The following is a 26,267-nucleotide window of genomic DNA, read 5'->3' on the forward strand; positions in this document are numbered from 1 at the left end:
TTACTTGTGGGTATTGTTTACTCTACATTGTATGTATTGTATCCTCGTATGTTATTGCGATATGTGATTCATACTATTTGGATATGATACTTTATTCAATAAATTGATATGACTCGAGTACGAGCATAGGTATTGGGATGTTGTATATCCCATATTTTATATTTCATATTTGTATGAACTGTGGAACATATTTGCACCTTATATCTTGTATGTTTGTACAATATGTATTCCATTCAGTTTCCCTCATTGATTAATTCAGTTATTCACCCATCTCCCTCCCTTTCCAGGTGATAAGTATTAGTAGTAGTGCGGACATTCTAGTTGGGTTAGAGTTTCCATTCAGTCTTTGGTTTGCATTTCTTTTTGTATACATTGCATCTCCTAAATATATGTGCATATAGATTGGATCCACTTGTGATGCATTCTCTTGTATTATGAATTGTGTTTGGATTATGTGTTTTCTATCTGTGTTGATCGTCAGGTATTTGTTTGTACCCTGACTTGTGTTGTTGTATACATTGTTATGGATATTTCTACTTTTCTAGGTGATATCCAGGGGTGTACCCTGGTTTATTTTGTTACTATTCTATATTCTTCTTGTTATTAAGGTCATACTAGGTCACAGGTTAGCCGTTATGGTGAACCGAGGTTAGGACAGACTCGCTCTCACCCTTGGGTTGTAGCGGTGATAGTGTCGGTGACGCTGGGACCTGTGGGTCGGGAATGACATGCATGCTGATTACAATTGGCTTCTTAATAAATCTTAAGTTTAGGCCAGAGTTTGAGGTCTATCCTTCTTGATAAACTTGTCCAAGTTTTCATCCACTTTTGCCCTACTCCACTTAGATTCTAGGGAAAATCAAAATAAAAATTTTGGCACTCCAAATGTTCTTTCCATAACGCCCAAGATTGTGACGATCCTTTCAGGATTAATAAGTTATGCTTGTTTTGATGAAATTGTGCAAATTCTTTGGGCCTAATAGTTCTCACAATTTTAATTTACTTGATTTCTATATTATTTGGGGCATCAATCTTTCTATTTATCCTAAAAATAGTTTAAAACACATCATAGGCATTTATTTCACAAAAAATATAGAATTTAGGTAAAAATATAAAGTTCTAGTAGAATAAGCCTATGTTCTCATCAAAACACAATAGTAAAAACCTTAAAAGTTATACAAGCACTCATTAGCTTTCACATATAAAAAATCAAACAATTTTAAGGAAGAACATACACGTGAAGGAGAATGAAAAATTAAAAAAAGAAAAAAAAAAGAATGTTTATCTTAAGTTGTGGCAATCAACACTTAAAGTGGTCTCTAGAACTTGAGTTTTACATAGGGGTGTAAATTGATGATACACTACTACTCATGAGCTACTCTAGTTCAATTTGGGGAAAACTCAAACTTAACTCAATCATGGCCCAGTTAAGCTCGAGCTTGAGTTGTCAAGTGAGCCGAGTTAGAGCATCCTAATACTTGACTCTAGTGCTCGCGCGCTAATCGAGTAGTTGTATTTGTATTTGTGTGTATAGGTATATATATATTTATAATTGAGTTCAAGCTTGAGCATAAAATATTTATGATTGAATTCAGTTTGTTAGCTTTTAAGAAAGCAAAACTAGATCGAGTTTGAGCCAAGTATCGAGGAGTGAGTTTTCAGCCAAGCTCGAGCTTGAGTGTCCTACTATTCAGCTTGAACTAGATTGATTACACCCCTAGTTTTACATGGACATTTCATTAAAATCATCCTTGAGATACATTTTTGGTTTAATTATCTCCCTTTAAACATGGGAATTGATTGATGGTTGCCAGCCGCAAGCGCATGGGTCCTAAAGTAATGCCTTGGATGGGGATTGTATTCCACGGGGCCAAAAAAGTACTATTACTCACTCTTCACCTATTTATCTAACCTAAACAAATTGAAAGTATTTTGACTCTAGACTAGCAAAGCAAGGTGAAACTGGAGGCTTGACACTAAACTTGTGGTTTCCAGGGGTGGAATTGATGGGAGATGATGGTCGTTGAATGTATACCCCCTTAGGACTACAATTGTGATCAAGGAAGTTGGTTTGATATTGTAGAATTGTGTTTAGACCATGAGATCTCTAAGATGAACTAATTTGAACACTTCGTGATTAGCTCCTAATCCCATATGAGAGTTGGCTTAAATCAATTCATAATTAACTCTCCTATGATTGTAATACATTATAGGAGTCTCTGTCATAAGGAGTTCCCAAAAGGGTAGGGATTGCCAACACCCGAGTTTTTGGTTATGTCGACACCTCAAAACCTATCAATCTATGTATGCCTTAGTGCAAAGAGAGCACCTTCCTCAAATACATAATTCAAATATAAATTATGGAGTTCTTTATAATGTAACTAAAGGCACATAAGTATCATAGATTGAATTACAAACATAAAGAATGTATTAAACTAAACCAAACATTCACAAATCACATGTTCATCTCAAGGTTCACCAACATCTGATGGCCTTGGGTGTTTAAGTTCTCATGATAAGGAAGTATAAAGTAAGATTAAAGGGACAATGAAACAAATAAATCATAAAAACTCCCTCTATCTTGATTTTTTTTTTAGTTGATGAAGTCCTCCCTCTTCTCTCCAACCAAGCTCAACAAGATGAGTGATGCCATGTTGAATCTCTCCAAGTGGCCTAACTTGATGCTCAAATGTTGACTTGATCTCCGCCAAATGCTCCTAGAAATCCCCTTAAATCACTTGCAAAGTGCCGCCCAAGGGGTGGCAATAAGATAAAAGAAAAACACCCTCTCAAACCCTTGAGTCAGGCTTTTATAGCCCAGATTTTGGGCATCTATGTGGCCTTTTGTGTGGGATTATAAACTATTCACATAGCTCTAGAATGCTCCGTACAACTTCCCATAAGTGCCTGGATGCCTTTCAGCTTGTTATATGCGTATAAGTGCCCGCTACATTACTGCTACAATAAATATGTTGCAGTAGTTTCTTTTCAAAACTTACCTGTTTTGTCTCAAAAACACTTTGCACTGTGTTTTTAAGCCTCAATCGCCTTTTCCATGCCTTGTAGATAAAAAAACATTTATAATAAATTGAGCCTAAATGTGCATCGATCCATAAAAATGAATGTGAAGTGTGTAAAATAATATAATGAACACATGCACATTTAGACACTCATCATTGATCATGAACATGGATCTAGAATAACTACAAGCTCAAAGTCTTGCTATTCACTTGGATTGGTAGAGTTTGTTTTACTTGAGGATGAGTAAAAGCTTAAAGTTTTTTGGTAGTTTGATGAGCATGAAATTTATAGTGGCTTTCATAATTATTTTTAAAGTATTTATAGTATTATTGTTGTTGAATTTCATATTTTTTCCTTGCATTTGATATATGTTCAGTAAAAAAACAAGACTTAGAAGAATGAAAAATCAAGTAAATCAAGTAACTGATTAATCAAGGTTGTCAGGAAAATTTATTATTTATAGCTTTTAGAAGGCAGGAAGCTATAAAAGTTAGCTCTAATTTTGGAGTGATTTTTTAGCAAATTAGAAACTGATCAACAAGGGATGGCTTCTAGAGGAGAGAGAGCTCTATTAGAGAAAATCAAGCTTTAAGAGAGAGATCAAGACATCAATCATCACCAAAACCTGTGTGTTTGTTCCCTTTATTATTTCTATGATGAGTTTGCAGTTTAAACCTGTGTTTATTCCCTTTACTTGTAGTTATGCTTTGAAAAAATATGATTGAGTTTGCACAATTGATTTTAACCTTTTGATTAGTTGGGATGGTGAATGGATAGATTTAGTCCCAATTCTCGAATTTCTATAATTTTATGATTTGAATTGAGTTTGCTTTTTAATTCTTTATTGAAATTGGTCCCATTGATTTATGAGGGTTTTCTTTACCTTAATATAAAGGTTTAATATTTGAATGGTGTGATGGAATACATAGGTCACTCTGAGATGAAAACCTAGGGTTTCGATTTAGGGTTTTGAATTTAAATTTGAAATTCATTCTTATAGATCTTTCATAATTCCTAAAGCCTCTTTATAAGTTGTTCAGGTATGAGAATTCTAGGGTTTAGGATATATGTAAAATGGAATATGTTTGCCATGCCTAAAAAAGGAAGTTGCCCAGAATGCGGATTAATAATCAGCTTAAACTAGAGTGAATGATTATCTAGATTAAATTTCCATCATAACTTAGCTATTCTTACCCACTTTATTCAAATATGAGGGTTCAGGATTAGAATAGTTTCCTCCTCAATTATATGCCACTTGAAGAATCAAGAAAGATTGAGGGAGTTGCATGGTTAAGGATTTAATGTTCTTGATGTTAGGTAGAAAAGAATGGACTAGATATCGGAGTTGCTTGGATATGAGAGTTGCCAAGTCTAAGGTTCAAGCTTTACTTGTAGTACTCCATTGAGATTCTTTATTGAATATAAAGAGTTAGATTACCCTTTTTAAAGGAGTTGTCCTCAGCCATATGGGAGTTACACGGTAGGGGAGTTGATGGTTTAAGGTTGGGTTGTCTTCCTTAGCTTATGTAATATGCTCTATGAGAATCCTTTATAGAGAATTATGTTAACTAGAATCTTACCTTGGAGATCTAATACTCACAAAAAGTGAGCCAAACCATACAAACTTATAGATATAGGAGTCTGGTTTAAAGGGCTCAACTAATTTTTTGCTTTTATTCTATGTTTTCTCAATTTCTACTTTCTTTTTAAACAACACTAAATCAGGTTTCTCAAATAACATAGAAAGTGGTACTCTTGGATATGATAGTCATAGTGGAAGACAATACTCTACGCATCACCTCCTAGGGCATGTCCACTAATCAGACAAACTACATTTTAGCTAACCCGAAATTCGACAATGGAAGATCCTACCTATAGGTTGAACATGATAGGTAATATTATAGTTACACTTCTCTAAGTTAGTTTGGAGTCTAAAAATGATAAAAAAACTAAGATTTGCTTGGAGTTCAAGAAGGAAAGACCATCTAAATTTTTAACATGAGTAATATACAAGTTCCACAATCAATTTCAACATTCCTTTTCTTGTTTAAGGGATGAGAGATCAAGGCTAGGAAATGATCGTACTAGAGCAAGAAAGTTTGTTGATAGTCTATTGAACTCTGAATTGATGAGCTTATTGTAGTTATATCTATGGAAGGATAGGTTAGAGTCCAGGGCCGGTTCAAGGGTAAGGCAAATCAAACAATTACTTTAGGCCCCAATTTTTTAAGGCCTCATCTTTAGATTTTTATAATAATAATTTTAAAAACTCAAAATTTTAAAAGATTCCCAATAATTATTGTAATATAAAAATATTTTAATTTAAGATTTAGTCAATGTTATATAATTTTAGCTAACTTTTAAATTTTAATATAATAAAAATATTAAATATTTTTATTTTAATGCTTGATCAATCTCATATATTCTCGAACTAACTTTTCAGAATTATATTATAATCCTCTATAATGGGGTTTTCCATGCATTTGTTTCTTCAAAATTAATATAATATTCATTTCTCTTAATTATAAATAACAGGTTTTGTAGTTTTTATATTGTTACATTTTTACTTTGTTGAGTTTTATTTATAAATTTCAAATATATCCCTTCAACACAAGTTTAGTAGCATATAAAAAGATAAACAAGCATCTCAAATAGGTATTATTGAAATTAAATTTTATTTAAATTAATTTTCATTTAAATAAATTAGAATGTTTTATTCTGAAATTTCACTTTAAGCCTCTAGTTACTTTGAGCCGCCCCTGGGTTAGAGATAATAAAATAGAATATAAAAAAAATATCATGGTTATTTGACAACTACTGAAATATTGAAAGAAAGTGTTTCCGATTGCTAATAGAGAATAGTAAAATTACATATGTTATGAAATAAAGGATAGAATTTAAATGCTAAAGCAATTACAAGCTTAAGATAACAAGGGTAAAGATAAAAATCTAGTTTACCATAGAACATATATCTCAAATAAAGTTACGGAAAAACTTAAGGTATTTGATCACTCTACAATCAACTTTTCCAGCACCTAGAGAACAGAGAAGTATAGAGATTCTTAAACAAGAAATTTTCTCATGAAGGCCCAAGTCATAAGCTACATGGATGTTGGGGGAACCACACATGCACATACTAGCTTGCCCAAAAGATAAATCTAAGAAAAACAGGTCAATGCATATAATCAATTACATTGGTGTTTGTAATTTGGAAAGAAAGCATTAAGCATGATAAAATTAGATTTTATGCATGATTTTAAATTTTTTGAATTTGGGTTCTATTAATTTATTTAATTGAAAATTTATATATGATAATAAAATAAAATAAAATAAAATAATTAAAAATATATATGCACAGTGTTAAGCAGGGCACTGTGCAGTACTTGCGTAGGTCCGCTACACGTTGTGCATGCCCATATATATATGCTATTATTTCTTTTTAATATATATATATATATATGTGTGTGTGTGTGTGTGTGTGTGTATATTATTATTATTATTATTATTATTATTTTAATTAATCTTATTTTTGATAAAAATTGGATCCACACCAATATAATAAATGATTGTTTTTTCATTTGATGTGTTGAATGGATGGATGGCATACAATCATGAATTTTTAGAGCTATTTTATGTTTAATTTTTATGGTTTTATATATTTGGGTCATGTCGTATCTATTGCAATTTTTTTAATTTTTGCAAAAACTAAATTGTATCTACGATGCATTATTTGTAAATATTAAAAGAGCCATAATCAAGCGATATAAGGGTACGAGGAAACACAGAGTAAGAAGGCCCCATGAAGTCCTATTTACATATTTTAGATTAGCCCATTATCTTGGGTTAATTTTAGATGTTCTTGATCGTAGGTGTGTGATATGTTGGATGCGTATGTATATGATATTTTCTACATATATTTTTGATGTGAATGTGTGATTCAATTAATTAGATGTAAACAAATTCTCCCAAAAGAAAACAGTAAGTTAAAGGGAATGGAATGTCTTTGTGCTCTACACTAAGCTTTCGGTGATTATAGAGTTATGAGGGTGCATGATATCATCCCTGTATAATGGAGCCTTATATGCACTTATAACTTTAATAACCTTTGGTGTATTGAATGCCATCACTCGAAATAAAATTTCTTCTCAATTACATTATATGGGTTGATGGTGTAGAATTCAATTGTTAGATTAACAAAAGTTGGCTTGCTTGATTTAGATAGTTTATAGGTCAATTATATTGTATGAGTTGAGGTTTGGTGAATTATGGACCAAAATTGATTGGACTACCAAGTTGGTGTGAAATACCACTTTATTGACTCTAGTGGTGTAATTATACTATATTGATAGAGATCCATTGAATTTAAAAAAGAACACAATTACTCACTATGAAATCCTACCAATGTAAATTTCAGATTTCTACAATGAGAGTGTAGATTTACACCATCCAACCCTTGAATTGCCTCACTGCTTACAAATTCTTGGATTTTACACACTTCTCTACACAATTCACAAGTGAAGGATTATACAAGTATTGAGTTCAGTACAAGCACAAGGAAGCAAGGATTCCAATAATCCTGACAATGGAGTTCAAAAAGGCATACAAGTCACAAACACAGTTAGAGTTTCTAAAAAGAATAAACATGCAATAATACAAATTTATAGAGTTAATAACACTAGTGGATCTATGTTCCTCATACAATGCAACCATGCTGAAAGAAAAACAGACACCAAAATTCGAAATGAAGAAGAATAAAACAAGCAGATGCCAAGCACTTCGCTTCGTTGCATCGCCACTAAACACTAAAGCCTGGAAAGAGGGGATAAGGATGAGTAACTAAAGTCACTCAGTGAGTGGATTAGCATAATTCTAAAAGGATATCCAACCTCAAATTAAAATACAAATGAACAAGCTTTTACAAGTATACATTTAACTTCACAACATTTTAGCAAATAGACACATATTAGCATATCAACATAAGTATATATAAGTTACAAAGTAAGCATAAGAATCAATTTGATCAAATAAAGCTTCCAAAATTCACCAATGATAATTTTGGTTTAAAAACAAACTTTAAAAGAGGTCGTGATTGGTTTCAAAGATCATCAATGAAACCATTTCCCCAAAAAGATGTTTAAAGACATAAAAGCAAGCCCATGATTTAATAATCCCATTCGAGAAGTCATTATTTTGCAAAAAACTGTAATGCAATACCGTTCTCAAAATAATAGCATGAAGTCGTCGTGACTAAGTTGAGAGCCGTCAAGATCTTCATACCCTTGGTGTTGACCCACTGAGACCCCTTGTGGTGAGGTCCAGTTTCTCTATGTATTACCCCGTCGGGACTTCTATGTGCCATCTGAATCGGGGATATCAAACATAAACCAGGTCTACCACACCGCCTCCTATTAGGTCGGACCATGAGGACCGGTTACTGGAGTAGTGGGTAACAATAATTTCATCACCATCAAAACCACATTGTCAAGAACATCAAGACCATAGCCCACCACTTTCGTGGATATGTTCATGACTTGTAGGTGTTCAAATAATATAATCCATGCGTAACACATCATAATGTCCATGTCTAACACAAACATCCATACTTCACGAATAAAAACCATTTTTCATATCCATAAATATCAAAAGCATGATCATGCGAGTAAAAGGGGTTTCACAAACTGTTTCCGTCTATAGATATAAGTAAAGTCATAAACATTTCCATTCAAATGTCTAGAATTTTGCATATAAACCAATAGCATAGAAATCTTTTCAAATCAACCAAAAGATCAATCTAATACAGTAAAGCCATGAAATAGTTTCATCAAATGATTAAAACATTTAGATATCTGATTAGAATTGTGCAATCAACTTAATACACTCACAAACTTAGGCCACTAGTTTTTCCTCAAACGGCGTTACTCCTTCACCGGCTCCTTAGCTCGAGCAGGGTCTTCACCACCAAACCAAAATACACACACCCAAAAAGACCCAACCAACAAAAAGAATGAGTAACAAGGAAAACATGAAGAAGAGATGTATAACACCCTAAACCTATGTGTAATGCGACTCTAGTAAAGGCTTAGGTTGACTCAAACTTGAGTCCAATGAATTCCAAGAAATTCCTATGGAGATCATCTCCACTCCTAAAGCAAGGAAATGGGGGAAAGAAGCAAGGTTCATCGGTGCTACAATAATACTATAGTGCACCCGATTTCAAGCACAAAGAATGTCCATGGATTCAATAAGATTGAAGGAAAAGAGATTACACAATCTTCACTCAAGCTCTTAGCATCTAATAAACAATAATGACAAAGACAAAACTCTCCAATCTCAACAATTACAAAACCCAAATGGATTCTACTAAAGATGATGAAGATGGAGTAAAACGAGGAATTAATCAAAAAGAAACTAGAGAAAAGCCATACCTTCCTAGCTCCAAATGGATGAGAGGAGGATTCAAGGACTCAACTCAAAAGGAGCTCTCATCCAAGAAGAAGTAAATAAGGATGAGAAGGAAGCAAGGAAAACAGCAAATAAGAGGGTTTTTTTTGTGTGTGTGTGTGTGTGTGTGGGGGTGCAAAAATGATGAAAATGCCCTTGCATCCATGTTTTGGAAAGCCTCACACGGCCATGTGGAATTTCCACATGACATTATCCCTTTCTGCCGATTTTCACAGTATTGTGCTACATTACTATACTAAAATATACTTCTACAATACCACTAACACCAGAAAAACATAAGAGAGTGTACAATCTTCCCATGGTTGTGTGCCATTCTGCCGATTACTGCAGTCTTGTGCTACAGTAATGCTGCTACATTACCGTCAAACACTAGAAGGACATAAGGGCTCCCACATGGGCGTGTGTATACTGGTGTGGATTTTTGGTAATGTATTATGTAGAAAATGCACAAACGACCATTCTACAGCTAGGAATTCCCCAAACTACTTAAACCACACTATCACGCACACCCAAAATAGAAAAATAATATCGGACGAAAGGTATTTGGTATCACACAAAGGCTATTAGAGGAGTGAGTGGGAAGAAAGATAAGGCTCCCATGGCTCGTAAGGGTGATAGCTCCAAGCAAGGGGCAAGGGTTTTCATTATGGTGAGGCCAGTTATTGGAAGCGTGACTGTTCATAGCTAAGAGCAGACAACACTATAGATAGAATGATTTGTTTTGGAAACTAATTATTCACATATATTGTAGGAATGTTCTAGTTTTAGATGATTGTTTAGTATCAACTAATGTGTCACACCCCAACCTGCGGGCCCAACATGTGACAACCGTCACGACAACCAGAGGAGGGACACCTGCACCACTCAACCCTCGAGTCACCGTAAGGATAACAAATACCTGGGATGAATAACACTAAACTGAAAATACAAAATAAGGAGTGCACGGATACACAAGGGAAGAAATACTAAAACAACTTGATAATAGAGTTTAATAGAACCTACTTGTCGCAAATACAACAAAGTTTTCAAGAAACTAGACAAGCATGAAAACCATGCAATTAGAGTTCAAACACACTAGTGAATCCATGTCCTTATATAACGTGTTCATGCTTAAGAAATAACCTACATGACACAAAAAATGAACAAAGAAAGAAAGATGAAGCCCAACATTTTGTCTCGCCACTACGCTAGTGGTCGCTAGAGCCTAGAAGGAAGAAAGAGAGGGTGAGCAATCTAGGTCACTCAATAAGTGGGTAAGCATAATTTTGATAGGATATACAAAATACTCAAAGAAATCAACAAAGTCAAGCTTTTACATTAATACCAATAGAATGGAACTATTCAGCATATATAACAACATTTATATATAGGGAAAGAAAACATAGATGACATACAAGAACCATTTTTTTCTCAAATGAGAATGCCCACAATTCAAATGTCAAGGATTTGCATAAAATGAGTTTTTTTAGTGACCTTTACACATAAAATGCATCCTCAAAACAATATTTCAAAAGATATACAAGAAATCACATCTCAAGAGTTTATTTGCATGAAAACATCAAAATTTCTCAAAATATGAAATCAACATCTCGTTTATCAAGTTGTTTAAACCTCTCTAAACTCTAGCCGTGACCGCAACTAAGAAAAGAGCCATCAAGGTTCTCATGCCCTTGACGTTGACCCACCAGAAATCCATGTGGTTACTCCAGGTCCCCAATGTTTATCCAATCAAGGCTTTACACGCCACCTAAAGTGGACAATAAATCCAAGTCTTCACACCACCTCAATAAGCTGCCCATGAAGACCACCCATTGCAGTAGGGAAGGGCTATGCCCAGTCTCATCAAAACTTGTGGAAGCTCAATAAAATATAAAATATACATGTCACACCCAAAGTCCAGATCAAGGACAACATCCCTATGCCATGAATGGAAACCATTTCCACAAGTATCGATGGCAAAACACAATAATACATAAATACATTTTCATAGTTTTCCATCTAAAAAATATAAGTATAATCATTGACATATTCACTCAAATATCAAAACTTTCATAAAACAACAATAGCATGGAAAACCTTTCCAAATCAATTAGAAACCTCAGTTCAACATGATAAACCAAGAATTATTGTCATTTATATTAATAAGAAACTTAAACCATATATTCTATTAGAACTATGCATTTGTATCACCCACTCACAATGTAGGCAAGAAAAGACCGCAAGAGAGCTAGTATTCTAGCCTCTCCTTGCCGCTCGATGAGCTCTCACCACCTAACCAACCAAGCATAATCGCAAACAACAAATGAGAATAAGCAAAGAACACAAGAATGAACCCTAGGTTTAACCAAGCAACACAACCCTAATGAAGCCTAGGTTAGGCTTAGAACTGGTTTTCAAGGTTACCAATGAATTCCTAAGTGTTTGAGCTCCACTTTAAACCAAAGAATTAAAAAAAATGACCAAGTATTACTAATGCTACAGTAGTTAAACAATGTCCAAGAACCCTAGCAAGGAATGGTTCATGGATACAAACAATCCAGCAAGAATCATAATAACACCACTCAAACAAGTTTCTAAAGCAGTAAGCAAACAATAGAACAAGAATTAAACCTCCATCCATCTCCTAGGTCAAACAACCAACAAACAACAAGGGAGAGGAAGAAGATGTTTACCTTTAGAACACAAGGTCGGAAGATGGATGGATTTTGGGGCTCCCAACTTGGAAGAACAAGATCAGCAAGGCCTCTTTCTTGCACCAAGGATCACCAAGGCAAGAGAGAAAGATAGGGGAAGAGAGGGGAAAGAGAAATAGACAGTCAAAACAACAAAAGAAGGCCCAAACAAGTCTTAAAAACTACACAAAGTGCGCCTGCGCAACCCCCAGCGCGCTCGCCTCACCGGTGTAGGTAGCTTGATGACAGCCACCCAGAATGGGCATGCGGCCACACTACAAATAAATTGCCATATAGTGATAGTATAAAAAATGTTGGTAAAAATCAATAATCCGTTGGTAAAGGTTTTAAAACTTTATACCAACGGTAAAAATACCTATTCCAACACTGCTTTTACCGTCAGTAAAAGTCTTGTAGGTATAGACCTATACCAACGGATATAACATTCGTTGGAATAGATTTATTAGTTTTACCGACATATTATGACTATAACTATTGGTCATACTATTGAGATAGCACCGTCAAATTGCTTACTCTATACCAACAGTAAAAACACTTATTCCAACAATTTTTTGACCATTAGTAAAAGTCGTGTGTATACATTTATACCAATGGTTATAACTTTTGTTGGAAAAGATTCATGGGATTTACCAACGAAATATAACTGTAACTACATTTATTGGAATAAGTCCATTTGATTTATCAATGACTACAACATTCGTTGCTATAGATGTATATTGAAAAATACATGTTTAGTTTTAGCAACGACTATACCGTTGGTAAAAATCTTTATATTAATAATTAATCTGTCAATATAACCATTATTACACCTGTAAATATATTATGAATAATTTAATACCTCATGCACAATTAAATTAATTTACAATAAATTAAAACAATCAATGCCTTTAAAATAACAAAAACAAAAACATTCCACTAAAAAGAAAAACGAAAAACTATTACATCACCACAAACATATTTTTATAAGGTACATGTTCAAAAGTAAACTTCCATTCAATCTTCATAACCAAGAATTCTTGCCTCAATTACAACTCTAACACCAACATTGCACTAATATATATATATATATATATATATTTCATCATCACAAACATATATTTATAAAATACATGTCCAAAAATAAACAATTATTCAATCTTGATAACCAAGTGTTCTTGTCTCAATTCCAAATCTAACACAAAGATAAACTACTTTCATTTAATGTCTAACAAACAAATAAAGAGACAAGGATTTGCTCAAATAAAACCGATGTCATCTTTTAAAAAGCATCACCTACAAAAAAGCATTTAAAAAAATACAATTAATAACATGTATGCATAAAATAAAACATTAATTCAAAAACTTAAACAAATAAACTATTTAAATGACAAAAAAATAATGAGCTTACTTGATGCATTTAAATTTGTTTGATGACTTGATTCATGAGAATGATTATTCCCATGTGGTATTTGTTGATCACTAGAAGCATCAAGTAGCTACAAATCATGTAAAATAGAAGTTAAACATTTATCCAACAGCGACATCAAGTGATTAATATTATTAAAAATATATGTTGATGCAGAGTTCGAAGACACAAACTCGATAATTCGCATGATGTCACAGATGCATGTCTTCATCAACTTAAGGCATGGATACCAAGAGATATGTGTAAACACACAGACTAAACACCAATTATGAAAAGCATAAAAATCCATACCCCCAATACAACTTTCTTCATTTTTTTGATTATCAATGTTTCCGCTTATTTCATCCTGAATTAACAAAGAATGCATTAACTACAATTGATAAAATATACTGCCTAAACAATAAGTAGAATTCCAAGATAATTTAACAATAATTAACTAAATAAATCTATATTAAAATCGCCAATCAATTTCCAGGGAATTAAATTACTCATAGATAAAACTTTTGAGTAAGCAATCTTCCAATCTGATCAAAATTTTTAACTTTTGAATAAGCCATGAATCATTGCCTCATGGAGACCCGGATAAAAAAATATGCGAAACAACCATTAAGTCCTCAATAGTCAACAATTTAAATTAATACAATGCGTAAGCTCAAACTATATATAATAAATACACCTCACTCGAAAAGTGCCCACATCTTATTAGCAAGATACACACCAAATATCATTTTACATCAAAACTTGCATAGTTCCTATAAGGAAGCCAATCAAATGTCCATTCACTTTCATGAAATTCTCAGAATGATCAAGACAAAAGAAATTAATAGATTTATTTAATTATACGTAGTCTAAAAAAACCATATCATTGTTAATATGAGTTATTTACAATGATATGGTTATAAAAAGCCCTCGTAGCTTGATATGCATCAGTCTGCAGCATCAACCATTACATTATGATGATGATCAATTATAACCATATCTTTTGTTGTTGCCATTTACTTATGGTACTATGTTACTTATTGTCCAATAAGTAAAGAACCTAGGACTGTTGTCTCCATATAGCTGTGGACTAATCTGGATTAAAAAAAAGTTGAGCATTAAATAAAGTTAATTTTACATGTGTAAAAAAAAAAAGTAATTATACCTGCCATCCAGTTTCAATAGTGTTGAGGTCATCACCAAAGGAACCAGAGATGACCCATATTTGTGATAAGCTAAACTTAGATGAGCTTGCCACTCTTGGAGCCCAGACATTTAAACCAGCTTTGGCTCCATAATATTGCTCTCCCATTACATACCCAACTATATGCTGAAACCCATAATTACTCAAATAGATTAGGTACACAACACATTAAAAAAACTTGTTTCTCTGAAGCTCTTTAATGGCTAGCATTACTACTATATAAGATTACTAACTAATCTCTCAATAGGAAATAAGCAAAACTTTAGGTTTTGAAATTTGGTTCCTGGAGTACCTCTACCAAAACCTCGTTGTTTATAAGTTACCACACAAGTGTATAACAATAAACTAATCAAGTCAAATGCCTTATTTTTTTGTTCTTAAGTCCTCTTAGATGCTCCAGTTGGTGTTGGTATCTTCTTAAACAATGCATGCCCTCGGTTCTCTATTGGATTCTTTAGAAATATTCACAAGTATATATATGTGTGTGTGTGTGTGTGTGCATTTAATTAAATAAATAAAAAATGCTACTTTTGAATAGTATGAGAAGAGAGTAAGAGAATGGAAAAAGCTAACCTCATGGCCACTTTGGCGAGTGGAATCACGAGTGAACTCTTGAAATTGTTTTCCTCCCGAATCTCCTAATAGAACTAGCTCTCAAGATATCTTCTTCAGTAGTTCTTCCAATGGCAATGGTCCCTTCTGGGCATGACTTACCAGACACTCTCCACAGTTGGATGTTCTCATTCAAGACATGATTAGTTGTTGTTGAGTTATAATGTCCTTTTGGACTCTCTGGTGGATCCTGCAAATTAACAACAAGGATAATACTAAAAAAAACAAAACAAAATAATAATCTATAAAAGAAGTGATTTTCCATGATAAGAGAATAAAAATTTATACCAATGGTTTTACGTCCTTTGAGTTTTTGGATGATCAAATCGTTTGGTGGAGGTGGGATGGAACAAGTTGAAAGTGTCCGCCTTTGTTTAGAAATAGAGCAAATTTCCATTAAAAAAACCATGATCTGGTCCTAATGTTCCATTATTGAATCCCAGATCCAAGTATCAGCACTCCTAGGTTCATAATATTTTTAGCATCTGATATTGACAACTAGAGCAAGATTTTCCACTATTAAAATGTTTATACAACCTAACGATTAATGCCTGATAAAATTATTGTAGACCAAAATGACACCCTCATTTATATTTAATGAACAAAGTTGTGATCAATAAATCAAATAAGAAGCATAAAGAAAATAGACCGAATAGATAAATGCAGTAAATTAAAATTAATAATGGAGCCCAAGTCAATCGGTGCCTTTTTATGGAATTAGAAACATTTAGAAAAAAGGAAAGAAAGAAAGAAAGAGCCATCACCTAGAAATCTAAAAATAAAAGAAAAGGCATAACTCCAAAATGAAAAGTTACAGAAAACTAGATAATTAGCTCAATTTCTTCCATACCCACGCATCAAAATACAGATTTGAATAAAGAATGACTAGTTGCAATCAGGAAAAAGAAAAGGTAAAATTACCATAAGTTAAACAAAATCCAGCAAAAGGGAATGCATAAAGGCGAGATAATGAATAAAAGTAATAGACAACTAAGTAACCATAATCCAATTTCAAACCCTAACAAATCAATTCGTTAGCTAAACATATAACACCATTTACTAGAAAGATCATAGAAAGCGGAATAGACGTGTAGAAGATGAAATCAAATGATAACACAATTTAACCCATCCATCACATATATAGATAAATCTAAGATCGAACGAGAATTAAAAATCAAGATTCATCGTAAAAAAATTATAATAAAAAAAAACACAGAAATCAAGCATATTCAATCAAAAATCAACATGGAAATAAAGAGAACAATATCTAGAAACACGTATACAAACCTTGTATCGCTCCCATCTCGTTTCTCCTTCTCGGCCAGAGTCTTCGCATCATGACATCGGGCCCCAATAGTCGATTTCATGATCACCACCCGATCCACCACCGCCGGCCCGGCATCCATTGCCAAACGATACGCCACGTATCTACCGTAGTTGATCCCCACGAGTACTTGGACACACGGAGTTGCTTCATTGCCTCGGCGAGGCACTAGGATTGCAAGCCGATGGAGAAATCCTTACCATCGGATCGGGATCTGGCAAAATGGATGAGATCGGGAACGCAGAGGTTGAAGAAGTGGGAAAGGGGGCCGATCTGGCGGTCCCATTGCTATTTGGCGTTGGCGTCGAAGCCGTGGATGCGAAAGATGGGAGGGAGGGAATGGCGGGGTTCGGCGGGGATCCAGATGTGGATGATGGTGGCGGCGGCGTTGGCGGCGGAGAGGAGAAGCTCTTGGAAGAAGACAATCCCACACCGACGGCAAGCAACGGCGGTGAAGAGACGGTGAGCAACGGCCATGAAGAGGCGATGAGCAATGGCGGTGAAGAGGTGTGAAGAAAAGTGGATGAAGGGCTTGAAGAGGCTTTTGTTTATGTTTAAATTTTTTTTTCATATATTATTCAAATATATAAAAATTTATATAATTTATATTTTATATAATTTCAAGTTTTATAAATCTCTCTTATTTATTAATTATTAATTATTTAAATTTAAATATAAAAAAATTAACAATAAACCAATTTACTTTAATATAAAAATTAATGTTTGACTTTTATATAATATGCGTATAATTTCATTAGTTTATATTATATAATGAACATTATTAGTTATCATAAAAGTGCAATTAATACCCTTATTCATTAATTATTTATTATTTAAATTTAAATATAAAAAAATGAAAACTAAACCAATTTAATTTAACATAAGAATTAATGTTCTATTTTTAATTTTTTATATGACGTACGTATAATTTCATTAGTTTATATAATGATCATTATCTATTATTATAGAAGAACAAGTAATTCAATTATTCATTAATTATTTATTATTTAAATTTAAATATTAGAAAAATAATAATAAACCAATTTAATTTAACATAAAAATTATTTTTTATATATGAAATACTTATAATTTCATTAATTTATATAATGAACATTATCTTTTAATAATATATATATTTTTTAATATAGATATATCAAATATATTATAATTCAATGTTAAAAGTAATTTTAACAATAATTTATTAATTTAATTATTATTCTTAATATAAATCTCAAATTCAATTATGATAATATTATTATAATTAAGTCATGCTCTCCTAAACATAAACATAAAAAATTAAATAAAATTTAGAGTAATATATTGGTTTACCAATGGAATGATATCCATCAGTAAATGTCTAATCTATTTTAAAGTAGTAGTTATGCCAACAGAACAATATTCATAAGTAAATATCAAATTTATTGTGACAAATTGATTGTTCTGTTGGTATAGATAACATATAGCTACAGATTTAACCATCACTATAGATAAAAGTTATTATATAATAATATCTATACCAATGAAACAAAATCCGTCAGTAAATATCTTATATATTCTGACAAATTTAATGAACTGTTAGTAAAAGCAGTCTATAGCAACGGAAATTAAACGTCACTATAGAAAAGCGTTAGTATATGGCAATTTATTTGTAGTGCCAGGCCTACGACTCAAGTCTAAAAGGCGAGCACGCACCCGCTCGTCCAACCACCCAAGTCCGAAACGACTCGGATACGCCCAATGAACTCGGCTAACTTGCCGTGGTAAAAACAAATAGGCTCAAACCATGATTCGAGTCTGCGAACACAAAAAGTCAAACACCTCAAAATTGGTTAAAGAATATTGATTTTGTACCAGTTTTAGTTAGAAAGGGATATGTATTTAAATTTAGTAACACTATTTGTGATATTTATTTTGGAAATTAATTAGTCGGCAATTCCTCTTTAGTAAATCGATTGTATTGTCTAAATGTCAAGAATAAGTATGTTATGAATGCTATAGCTAAATACATAGTAGGTATGAGATAAATCAAAAAATTTTATGGTATTTGAGACTAGGTCATGCTAGAGAATAGAGGATCCACGATTTGAATAAGAATGACCTCATAGGTCCATTGGGATCAGATCCTTGGTAAGATGACCAAGTCCCTTTTTACTAGACATCCTAAGAGGGTTATACAAGTCTTCGATTTAGTGCACACCAATGTTTGTAGGCCAATCAACTAAGATGACTCATGAAGGTTTCCACTGTTTTATAACTTTTACTAATGGTTGTTCTAGGTATGCTTATGTGTACTTAATAAAGAACAAGTTTGAGGCTCTTGACAAGTTCAGAAAGTATAAGGCTTTAGTGAAAAATTACACTGGTCATCATATAAAGACATTGTGATCGCATCGTAGTAGCAAGTATATGAACACCGAGTTTGAGTTATTCCTGAAGGAACATGGGATAGTTTCCCAACTAACACCATAAGTGAGTTTTCAATTGAATGGGGTAGCTAAGCATAGAAATCGAACCTTATTGGAGGACATGGTTTGTGCTATGCTTAGCTACACAAACTTGCCCATTTCTTTGTTGGTTATGCACTTCTCACTACTGCACACATCTTAAATAGATGTCCCTCCAAGTCCATCCCTGAGACTGTACATGAAATGTGGGGAGAACGAAATCAAGTTTTAAACATATTCAGATTTGGGGATGTCAGACCTAATTCAAGAGGATTAAGATGGAAAAGTTGGCAGCTAGATCCTTAAAAGGACCTTTTGTTGGTTACCTTGAGGATTCGATGAGATATCTCTTCTACCTTCATGATGTACATTATCAAACCCTCCGTAGGTGGTCGCCACGGTCCAAGGAGATGTACATATAATCGTTGCCTAGTCAATACATCTATCAAGGGGATTAATCCAGGGCACTGTCCTTCCACTGATACCTTTTCAACCCAACCTTGTCTCTTTCTCTTTTCTCTTCCTACATTTTCTTTAATCGTTTGCATTAGTTTTCAACCATTCTCTTGAATCGGCTAGATGTTAGAAATGGAGCGAGTATCTAGAGCTTTTCTAGTCCCTATGGATACGATTACCCAATCTTTTTGGGTAAACTTTACTACTTGTATGACTCGTGCATTTGCAGTTACACAAGGGGTGTATCAGAAAACTCGAAGAAAGGGCTTCTAATCATAAGGCATGAAGTGCATCTCTCCAAGCCCATGAGTCCTTAGGGTGAGGAGGATATAAAGGAGATGAGTATGACACTCTATGGCTCTACTATTGGCAATCTAATGAATGGCATATTGTGTAGTAAACTGGACATTGCGTACGCTATCAACATCGTGAGTCATTTTAGGCTAACCCAAGGAAGGAGCATTAGATAGCTATGAAGTTTATTCTGAAGTATTTGAGAATGGCTAAAGATATGCTTCTAATATATGAAAATGGAGAGTTAAGAGTGGATGGTTATTTTAGTTTGATGTTGATGATTGAAAATCTATTTTGGGATATATATTCACTCTCATTGGTGGAGAAATGAGTTGGAAGAGTTCTAAGCAAGATGCCACTGCAGATTTCACAGCCGAGATTGAACATGTGGCTGCTTCGGAAGCAACTAAGGAGGCTATTTGGATAAAGAAGTTCTTAATAGAACTTTAGGTGGTTCCAAGTGTGGAGCTCCCATTACCACTTTATTGTGAAAATAATGGAGCTATAGCATAGACTAAAAAACTAAGGTCTCACAACAAATCCAAATATATCGAGTTGCGGTATAACATCATTCGAGAAATTGTTGGAAGATGCGACGTAGCCATGCAAAAAATAGTCTCAGTGGAAAATTTAGTCGACCCACTGGCCAAGCCAATATCACAAGCCGTGCTAGATCGACATCTTGAGAATATAGTACAAGATATGATAGTGGTTGGCATTGAGTGCAAGTGGGAGATTGTTATGAGTATGCCCTTGAATGCCAAAAGTGTACTTGTATTAAGGCATTTCATTATTATTATTATTATTATTATTATTATTATTATCATTGTTAAGCATTTATTTTGATGTTCATATAAATCTTGTGATGGTATTTTAATTAGTTTTGAACATTACAATCTTTGTGCATTAAATTAAACCTTATACTCTTTATTGATAAGGAGGAGGACGTACTAGAAGAATTTATTACTAATGCACTTAAATAGTTCGCAAATCATAGGATATTTAATTGGTCGTTGAAGATTCGAAAGAATTTGTAAGGCATATACTTTGACAAAATGTGCTAGTTGAACATTATGGAATAGTGGAAACATATATCATAAATACATTAATGAAACTGGTGTATTCGAACATGACTCGCAACAATCTAATCACATGAGTTTTACTCTTTGACCGCCAATGATTGTGATTGTTGGTTATGATTATATGATTGGTCCTTAGACTTAAGGTTTCATAATCACAATGTGCTTGTGACATTTAGTCTATTACTAAAGTAGTTAGGCTCAATTTGCCTTTTGGTAGGGTTGATCTCGAAGTGCGGCTATGTCGGGTATGTAGCAGTTATGAATAATCACCAAGAAGGAATTTGTTCTCTTGAAAATAAACGAGCTAGTATCCTATGCGATCATGGGTAGGTGAGATTAGAAGACCTTCGCTAAGACAGTCAAACTAATCGTGTGAGACTCAAAGGTAGTTTGCTGATTTTACTCTAATATAGTTTTTGGCATGTGATCAAGTTTAGTGAGTTTGATGATTTTGATGACTTTCACTCCTTGAGATACAAGAACAAAAGGTTTATACACATATAGTAACCATAATCAGAAAAATTCTACTCATTCATATTTAATTGGGCTACGACGTGGAGCCACAAAGCTAGCTAGGTGTCACCCACATCTCTTAGTATCCTTCCATTGGCAATCGGAACAAACCTAGAGGGTCATATTTAAAAAAATTAAGAATCAATTTCGTTTTGAATGTAAGAGCAAAATTGTCAATTTTCACTTTTACTTTATGGGATAAAGTGAAATTGTAAATTGGTGTAGTGTTTTATCTTATATTTAACTTTTGATTAAAGTTTAATAGAGCCAGATAATTAATAAAAATATTGAGGGCTTGAAAATAAAAGTCGTTTTTGTAGCTTGTCTTTGGATTTTTTAGTGTGATTTAGAGGCCTGGAACATTTGTTCGATGCTAGAAAATCTCAGATGATTCGATGAACAAATCTAACAAAGAACATTTAAAAGTATTTTCCAAATTTATGGCATTTATCAAATTCACTAGTTAATATTGTAGTTTTTTTTTTTGCTCGCACGTGTCTTTGATTGTTTTTTACTATTTTACGATTTTATTTTACAGCTAATTCCTCGAGATAGGGAGAGTGAACATGATTATTTCGGCTGCAAACCAAATATTGAAAAGTGATCAGATATTAAACACATGGGCCACCTGAATCTTCTAACAGAACTCTGGGCAGAGGTATAGATAGATATATTGACATAAAAGTGGTAATCATATAGATGCGCCAAGCCGTGCTACCATGCCTACAGTTGAGATATTGAGTAGCTGCAGTTCCACAGCGATGGTGGTGGTTGTTGGACCACAAGACGTCAGCCATGTATGTCAGAGCTAAATTCTGACATTTGACTAGAGGAATAAACTATTGAAATAATCTTAATCTAAACAACTCCAATGGTATGGTTGTCACATGATCTATGCAAGTTGGAGCACGCCCATCCTTTTCAGATGGATCGGAGTTTCTTGCACGAGCTACTCGGCCGCCATATTATATCGCTCTTAATAAGTCTTGCACGCCAGAGATTTGACTTCTCTTCCTCGATAACAACAGCAATGCAATTTGAATAGAGTTTGGATAGACAGACAAAGCCACGAAGTCATGTTACTTGAGATTTGGGATTGCCCAGAAGAACTTCAAGAAGAAGAAGAAGAAGACGAGGAGAAAGAAGAAGATAAGCAAACAGATCAAAAGAAAAATGAAGAGGTTAGTATATATATTTATTAGGTTTTATACACCATTTATGTTATGTGAAAGTTGTATCAGTTATGTTTGTTGCAAAATGAGATGCATCAAATGAAGGAAGAGAACAAGTTGTTGAGGAAGGCTATAGACAAGACTATGAAAGATCACTACAATCTGCAAGTCAAGCTTGCTAACTTCTGTCATCCTGACCATCCCAAAGTTTGTTATCTCATTTCCTTATTTTTAATCTGGTTAAATATACATATCTATAGTGGTAAAACTTACCTCTTTTAGTTTTACAGGATGAAAAGATTTCTCTTTCACTTGGTTTGAGTCATGAATTACAAGATCCAAAGACTAATTACAGGACAACCAAGAGAGGTACGGAGGATTTGGAATTGTCTTTGCAGCTGCAATCTCATGCAAGTTTGTTGGATGGAGATGACCTCGGTGATCAGAAAGGTAAAAAATTGAAGAACTGTATTCAACTAGATAGCAAACAACAAAGAATCGATCCCACAAACAGGAAAGCTAGAGTTTCGGTGAGAGTTAGATGCCAAGGTCCTACTGTAAGTTTCAAAGACACTTGTCTTCCATTTGTCACTTGCAGACAATTGACTTTAATAGTACCGATCTTATAAACAATGTTAAAAAAAACCTCAGATAAATGATGGATGCCAATGGAGGAAATATGGCCAAAAGGTTGCCAAAGGTAATCCATGTCCAAGAGCATATTATAGATGCACAGTAGCACAAGGATGCCCTGTAAGAAAGCAGGTAAAAAACAATACTACAATAAAGTATTAAGGGCATGGATCCATCAACTACAATGCTTTAACTTTCTTGTAATATATATATTGCAGGTTCAAAGATGCCTGGAGGACATGTCAATACTAATAACTACATATGAAGGAACCCACAACCATCCTCTTCCAGTAGGTGCAACTGCAATGGCTTCCACTGCAACTGATGTCACAAATTGCATGATGTTATGCAATAATCCACATTTATCCACTTTATACTCACCACAGCAGCATTTAATTTATCATCCGTGGACTTCTGCGATGCATCAAAATTATGATGGAGATGATGATGGTTCCGTTGCATCAAACAAAGCTGTTTGGAATTTTAGTGATTGTTAGCTTGAAGATATTCCTTGCAGTCTGAGAATTCAACCTCGTATATATAAGCTCTAAGCTCCAGCGGAATGGCTTTCCTCAGAAAACACGAGATAACAATCAAGATCTATTTACTTTTTCAGAGAAGTCCAAGGAAGGTAGGTTTGTGTCTTATGTCAATGTTAAGATCACCGATATTTCATTTACTTTGCCATGACGCTTGATATGTGTTTTGAAGTTTCTACTATGGCACTTGTGGGTGGGAACAGCTTTCTTAAATAATAATCTATTATTACGGAACGAGGGATTTCCTTTTTTGTCATGTTCGTTTGAGAAACATACAGCACCAGTCTGATATAGTTATGATACACTTCTGTTACCAAATGTTGATCTCCATTAAGGAGGTGTAGGGAGGGAGGTATCAAACTCTCTACTGAGATATGATGGTGGGATAGAAATTCAATATATAATTAACTTATTATTTTAGTATAAACTTAATTAATTAGGTTTAGTTGTGAATCAAAATGTTGCGACCTATGTACTATTACAGCAATTGCAATTTTTTTTTTCTCTATCGGTTCATTTATTTTATTTATTTATCTTTTAAAGGAATGAGCTTTTAATCATCAACTATGCCTGTGTAATCAATTTAGAAATGTATAGTTCATATCCAATTTTATCTCTGCTTTGATAAGAATAATAACTAAATGTACTTTAAAATTTTAAACTATTCCAATATATAAAAAAAAGAGAGGAAAATGATATTGGAGACAAATGATTAAAAAATGGATGTTAAATGTTTAAAGAGAAAAAGCTCTTGGAAAGGAATACTTCTTCTCGTAAAAATTAATTTGCTCTCACATGTCACCGAAAGCCTATATCTTAAATGACTACTCTTGTAAATAAGTTATTTGCAACTATTAATAACCTTCACAAAAACGAAAAAAAAAAATCCCACTCAGATCAAAATTAAAAAATAAAAATGAACATAGGAAATTTCAAAAACATATTTTTTATGACAGAATTTTTGCTTGCAAAATATAAATAAGTTTTTTTTTAAAATTTTATATTATATTTATTGGAACAAAATACGGTACAAATATATATATATATATATATATGTATATCACTTACAAAAGATTTAAAAATTAGCATAAATTCACATTTTTTACATAATAGCTTTGCAATAATAACAATGACTCGAAAATGTTTAAATAAAAAAGGTAATTACAATTATAGATATGTCCGAACTGTTTGTACCAACAAATTTAAGAATTTTTTTAAAAGAAAGAAAGTTGGAAGGACAATTATTCATTGTGTGATCTTTTTCCTCATCATCTTCATCATTGTCATCCTTATATCTCACCATGTTTAGGGCCCGTTTGGTTGAGAAGTGCATGATCGAAGTTGTGGAAGTTTGAAAACAGCACTTCGGCTGAAGTGGGGGATTCAATTAGAAGTATGTACTTCTATGTGTTTGGTTGAAGGGGGAAGTGTGAAATCAGTAGCCACATCTTGTGTTTGGATGGTGGAAGTGTGAGGCTGGAAAATGTGACTTCGAGAGTTCTTAGTGTTTGGTGGCTCCGAAGTGGAGTTATGATCACCACTTCGGATGGAGGTAAGATTACCCCTATCATTCGATCAATATTATTTATTTAACTTATTTATTTTATTATGTTAAAATCAATTTAGTTTTGTTATTTTTTTTAAATAAAAATGTTTGCAATGATGTTTGCATTAACATTATAATTTTAAAATTTATGAAATTAATATTTATATGACAGTTAATTATGGAATCAAAGAATTAACACAAAATTTCACAACTAACTAAAAATTGCCAAAAAAACATAATAATAATATAAAATTTTGGTTTTTAAATAATTGAAGTTATTGATAACAAAATGACATGTTAAAACAGAATTAACGTTAGGTTAAAAGATTGGTGTCTTCATAACGTTTTCAAATTGACGTAAGAATGCACAAACATACATCAATCTTTTTACCATACCAACAAAAAGGCACAAGATGTAACAAACTTTAAAATTTATTTACATTTCAACCAAATGGTTGAAAACTGTGCTTCATAATTTTGAAATCGTCAATACAACTTCTTACAGTGAAAAAAAAATGAATCAAGTAGTACAACTCCTCGCAATGATGAATAAAATCACATTCATTGTTATACAACTCACAGTAAAAAATAAAATCACATGACCACAAACTTGAAGGATTGAATTCATGTACATGTGCTGATGGAAATCACCAACTGCAACATCCAACAAATGCAACCTTCAACACAAGCCTACGAACAATGTTGATAAAAACCATACACACACTACAACAAATTTGCCAATTAGTGACAAATTATATTGTGACGCATTAGATTTTTGTCACAAGAACGGACATAACGTGACACAAACATTATTTTGTCGCTCACTTCCTTAAAACAAGTATTTTATGTGACAATATTTTAAATTGTCATATGATAATGTCACAAAAA

At 33.2% G+C, this 26,267-nt stretch overlaps 1 protein-coding gene across 1 annotated transcript; it reads left to right on the top strand.

The window, feature by feature from the left end:
- The first annotated feature begins 22,562 nt into the window (after positions 1-22,562).
- On the top strand, positions 22,563-24,060 carry LOC120281627 (probable WRKY transcription factor 9). The gene is made up of 5 exons (XM_039288317.1): positions 22,563-22,670; positions 22,731-22,868; positions 22,952-23,218; positions 23,313-23,426; positions 23,513-24,060. The coding sequence occupies exons 1-5, from the start codon at positions 22,566-22,568 to the stop codon at positions 23,789-23,791; spliced, it is 903 nt and encodes a 300-aa protein (XP_039144251.1). The 5' UTR covers positions 22,563-22,565; the 3' UTR covers positions 23,792-24,060.
- Positions 24,061-26,267: the final 2,207 nt, after the last annotated feature.

The sequence above is a fragment of the Dioscorea cayenensis genome, chromosome 18, assembly GCF_009730915.1.
Source record: "Dioscorea cayenensis subsp. rotundata cultivar TDr96_F1 chromosome 18, TDr96_F1_v2_PseudoChromosome.rev07_lg8_w22 25.fasta, whole genome shotgun sequence".
Classification (NCBI taxonomy): Eukaryota; Viridiplantae; Streptophyta; class Magnoliopsida; order Dioscoreales; family Dioscoreaceae; genus Dioscorea; species Dioscorea cayenensis.

Excerpts from the sequence above, each read along its gene's own strand:
- LOC120281627 (XM_039288317.1), top strand. The coding sequence starts at position 22,566 with ATGTTACTTGAGATTTGGGATTGCCCAGAAGAACTTCAAGAAGAAGAA. Across the intron at positions 23,219-23,312 it reads TTAGATGCCAAGGTCCTACT|ATAAATGATGGATGCCAATG; the intron begins GTAAGTTTCAAA and ends AAAAAACCTCAG. Across the intron at positions 23,427-23,512 it reads GATGCCCTGTAAGAAAGCAG|GTTCAAAGATGCCTGGAGGA; the intron begins GTAAAAAACAAT and ends TATATATTGCAG.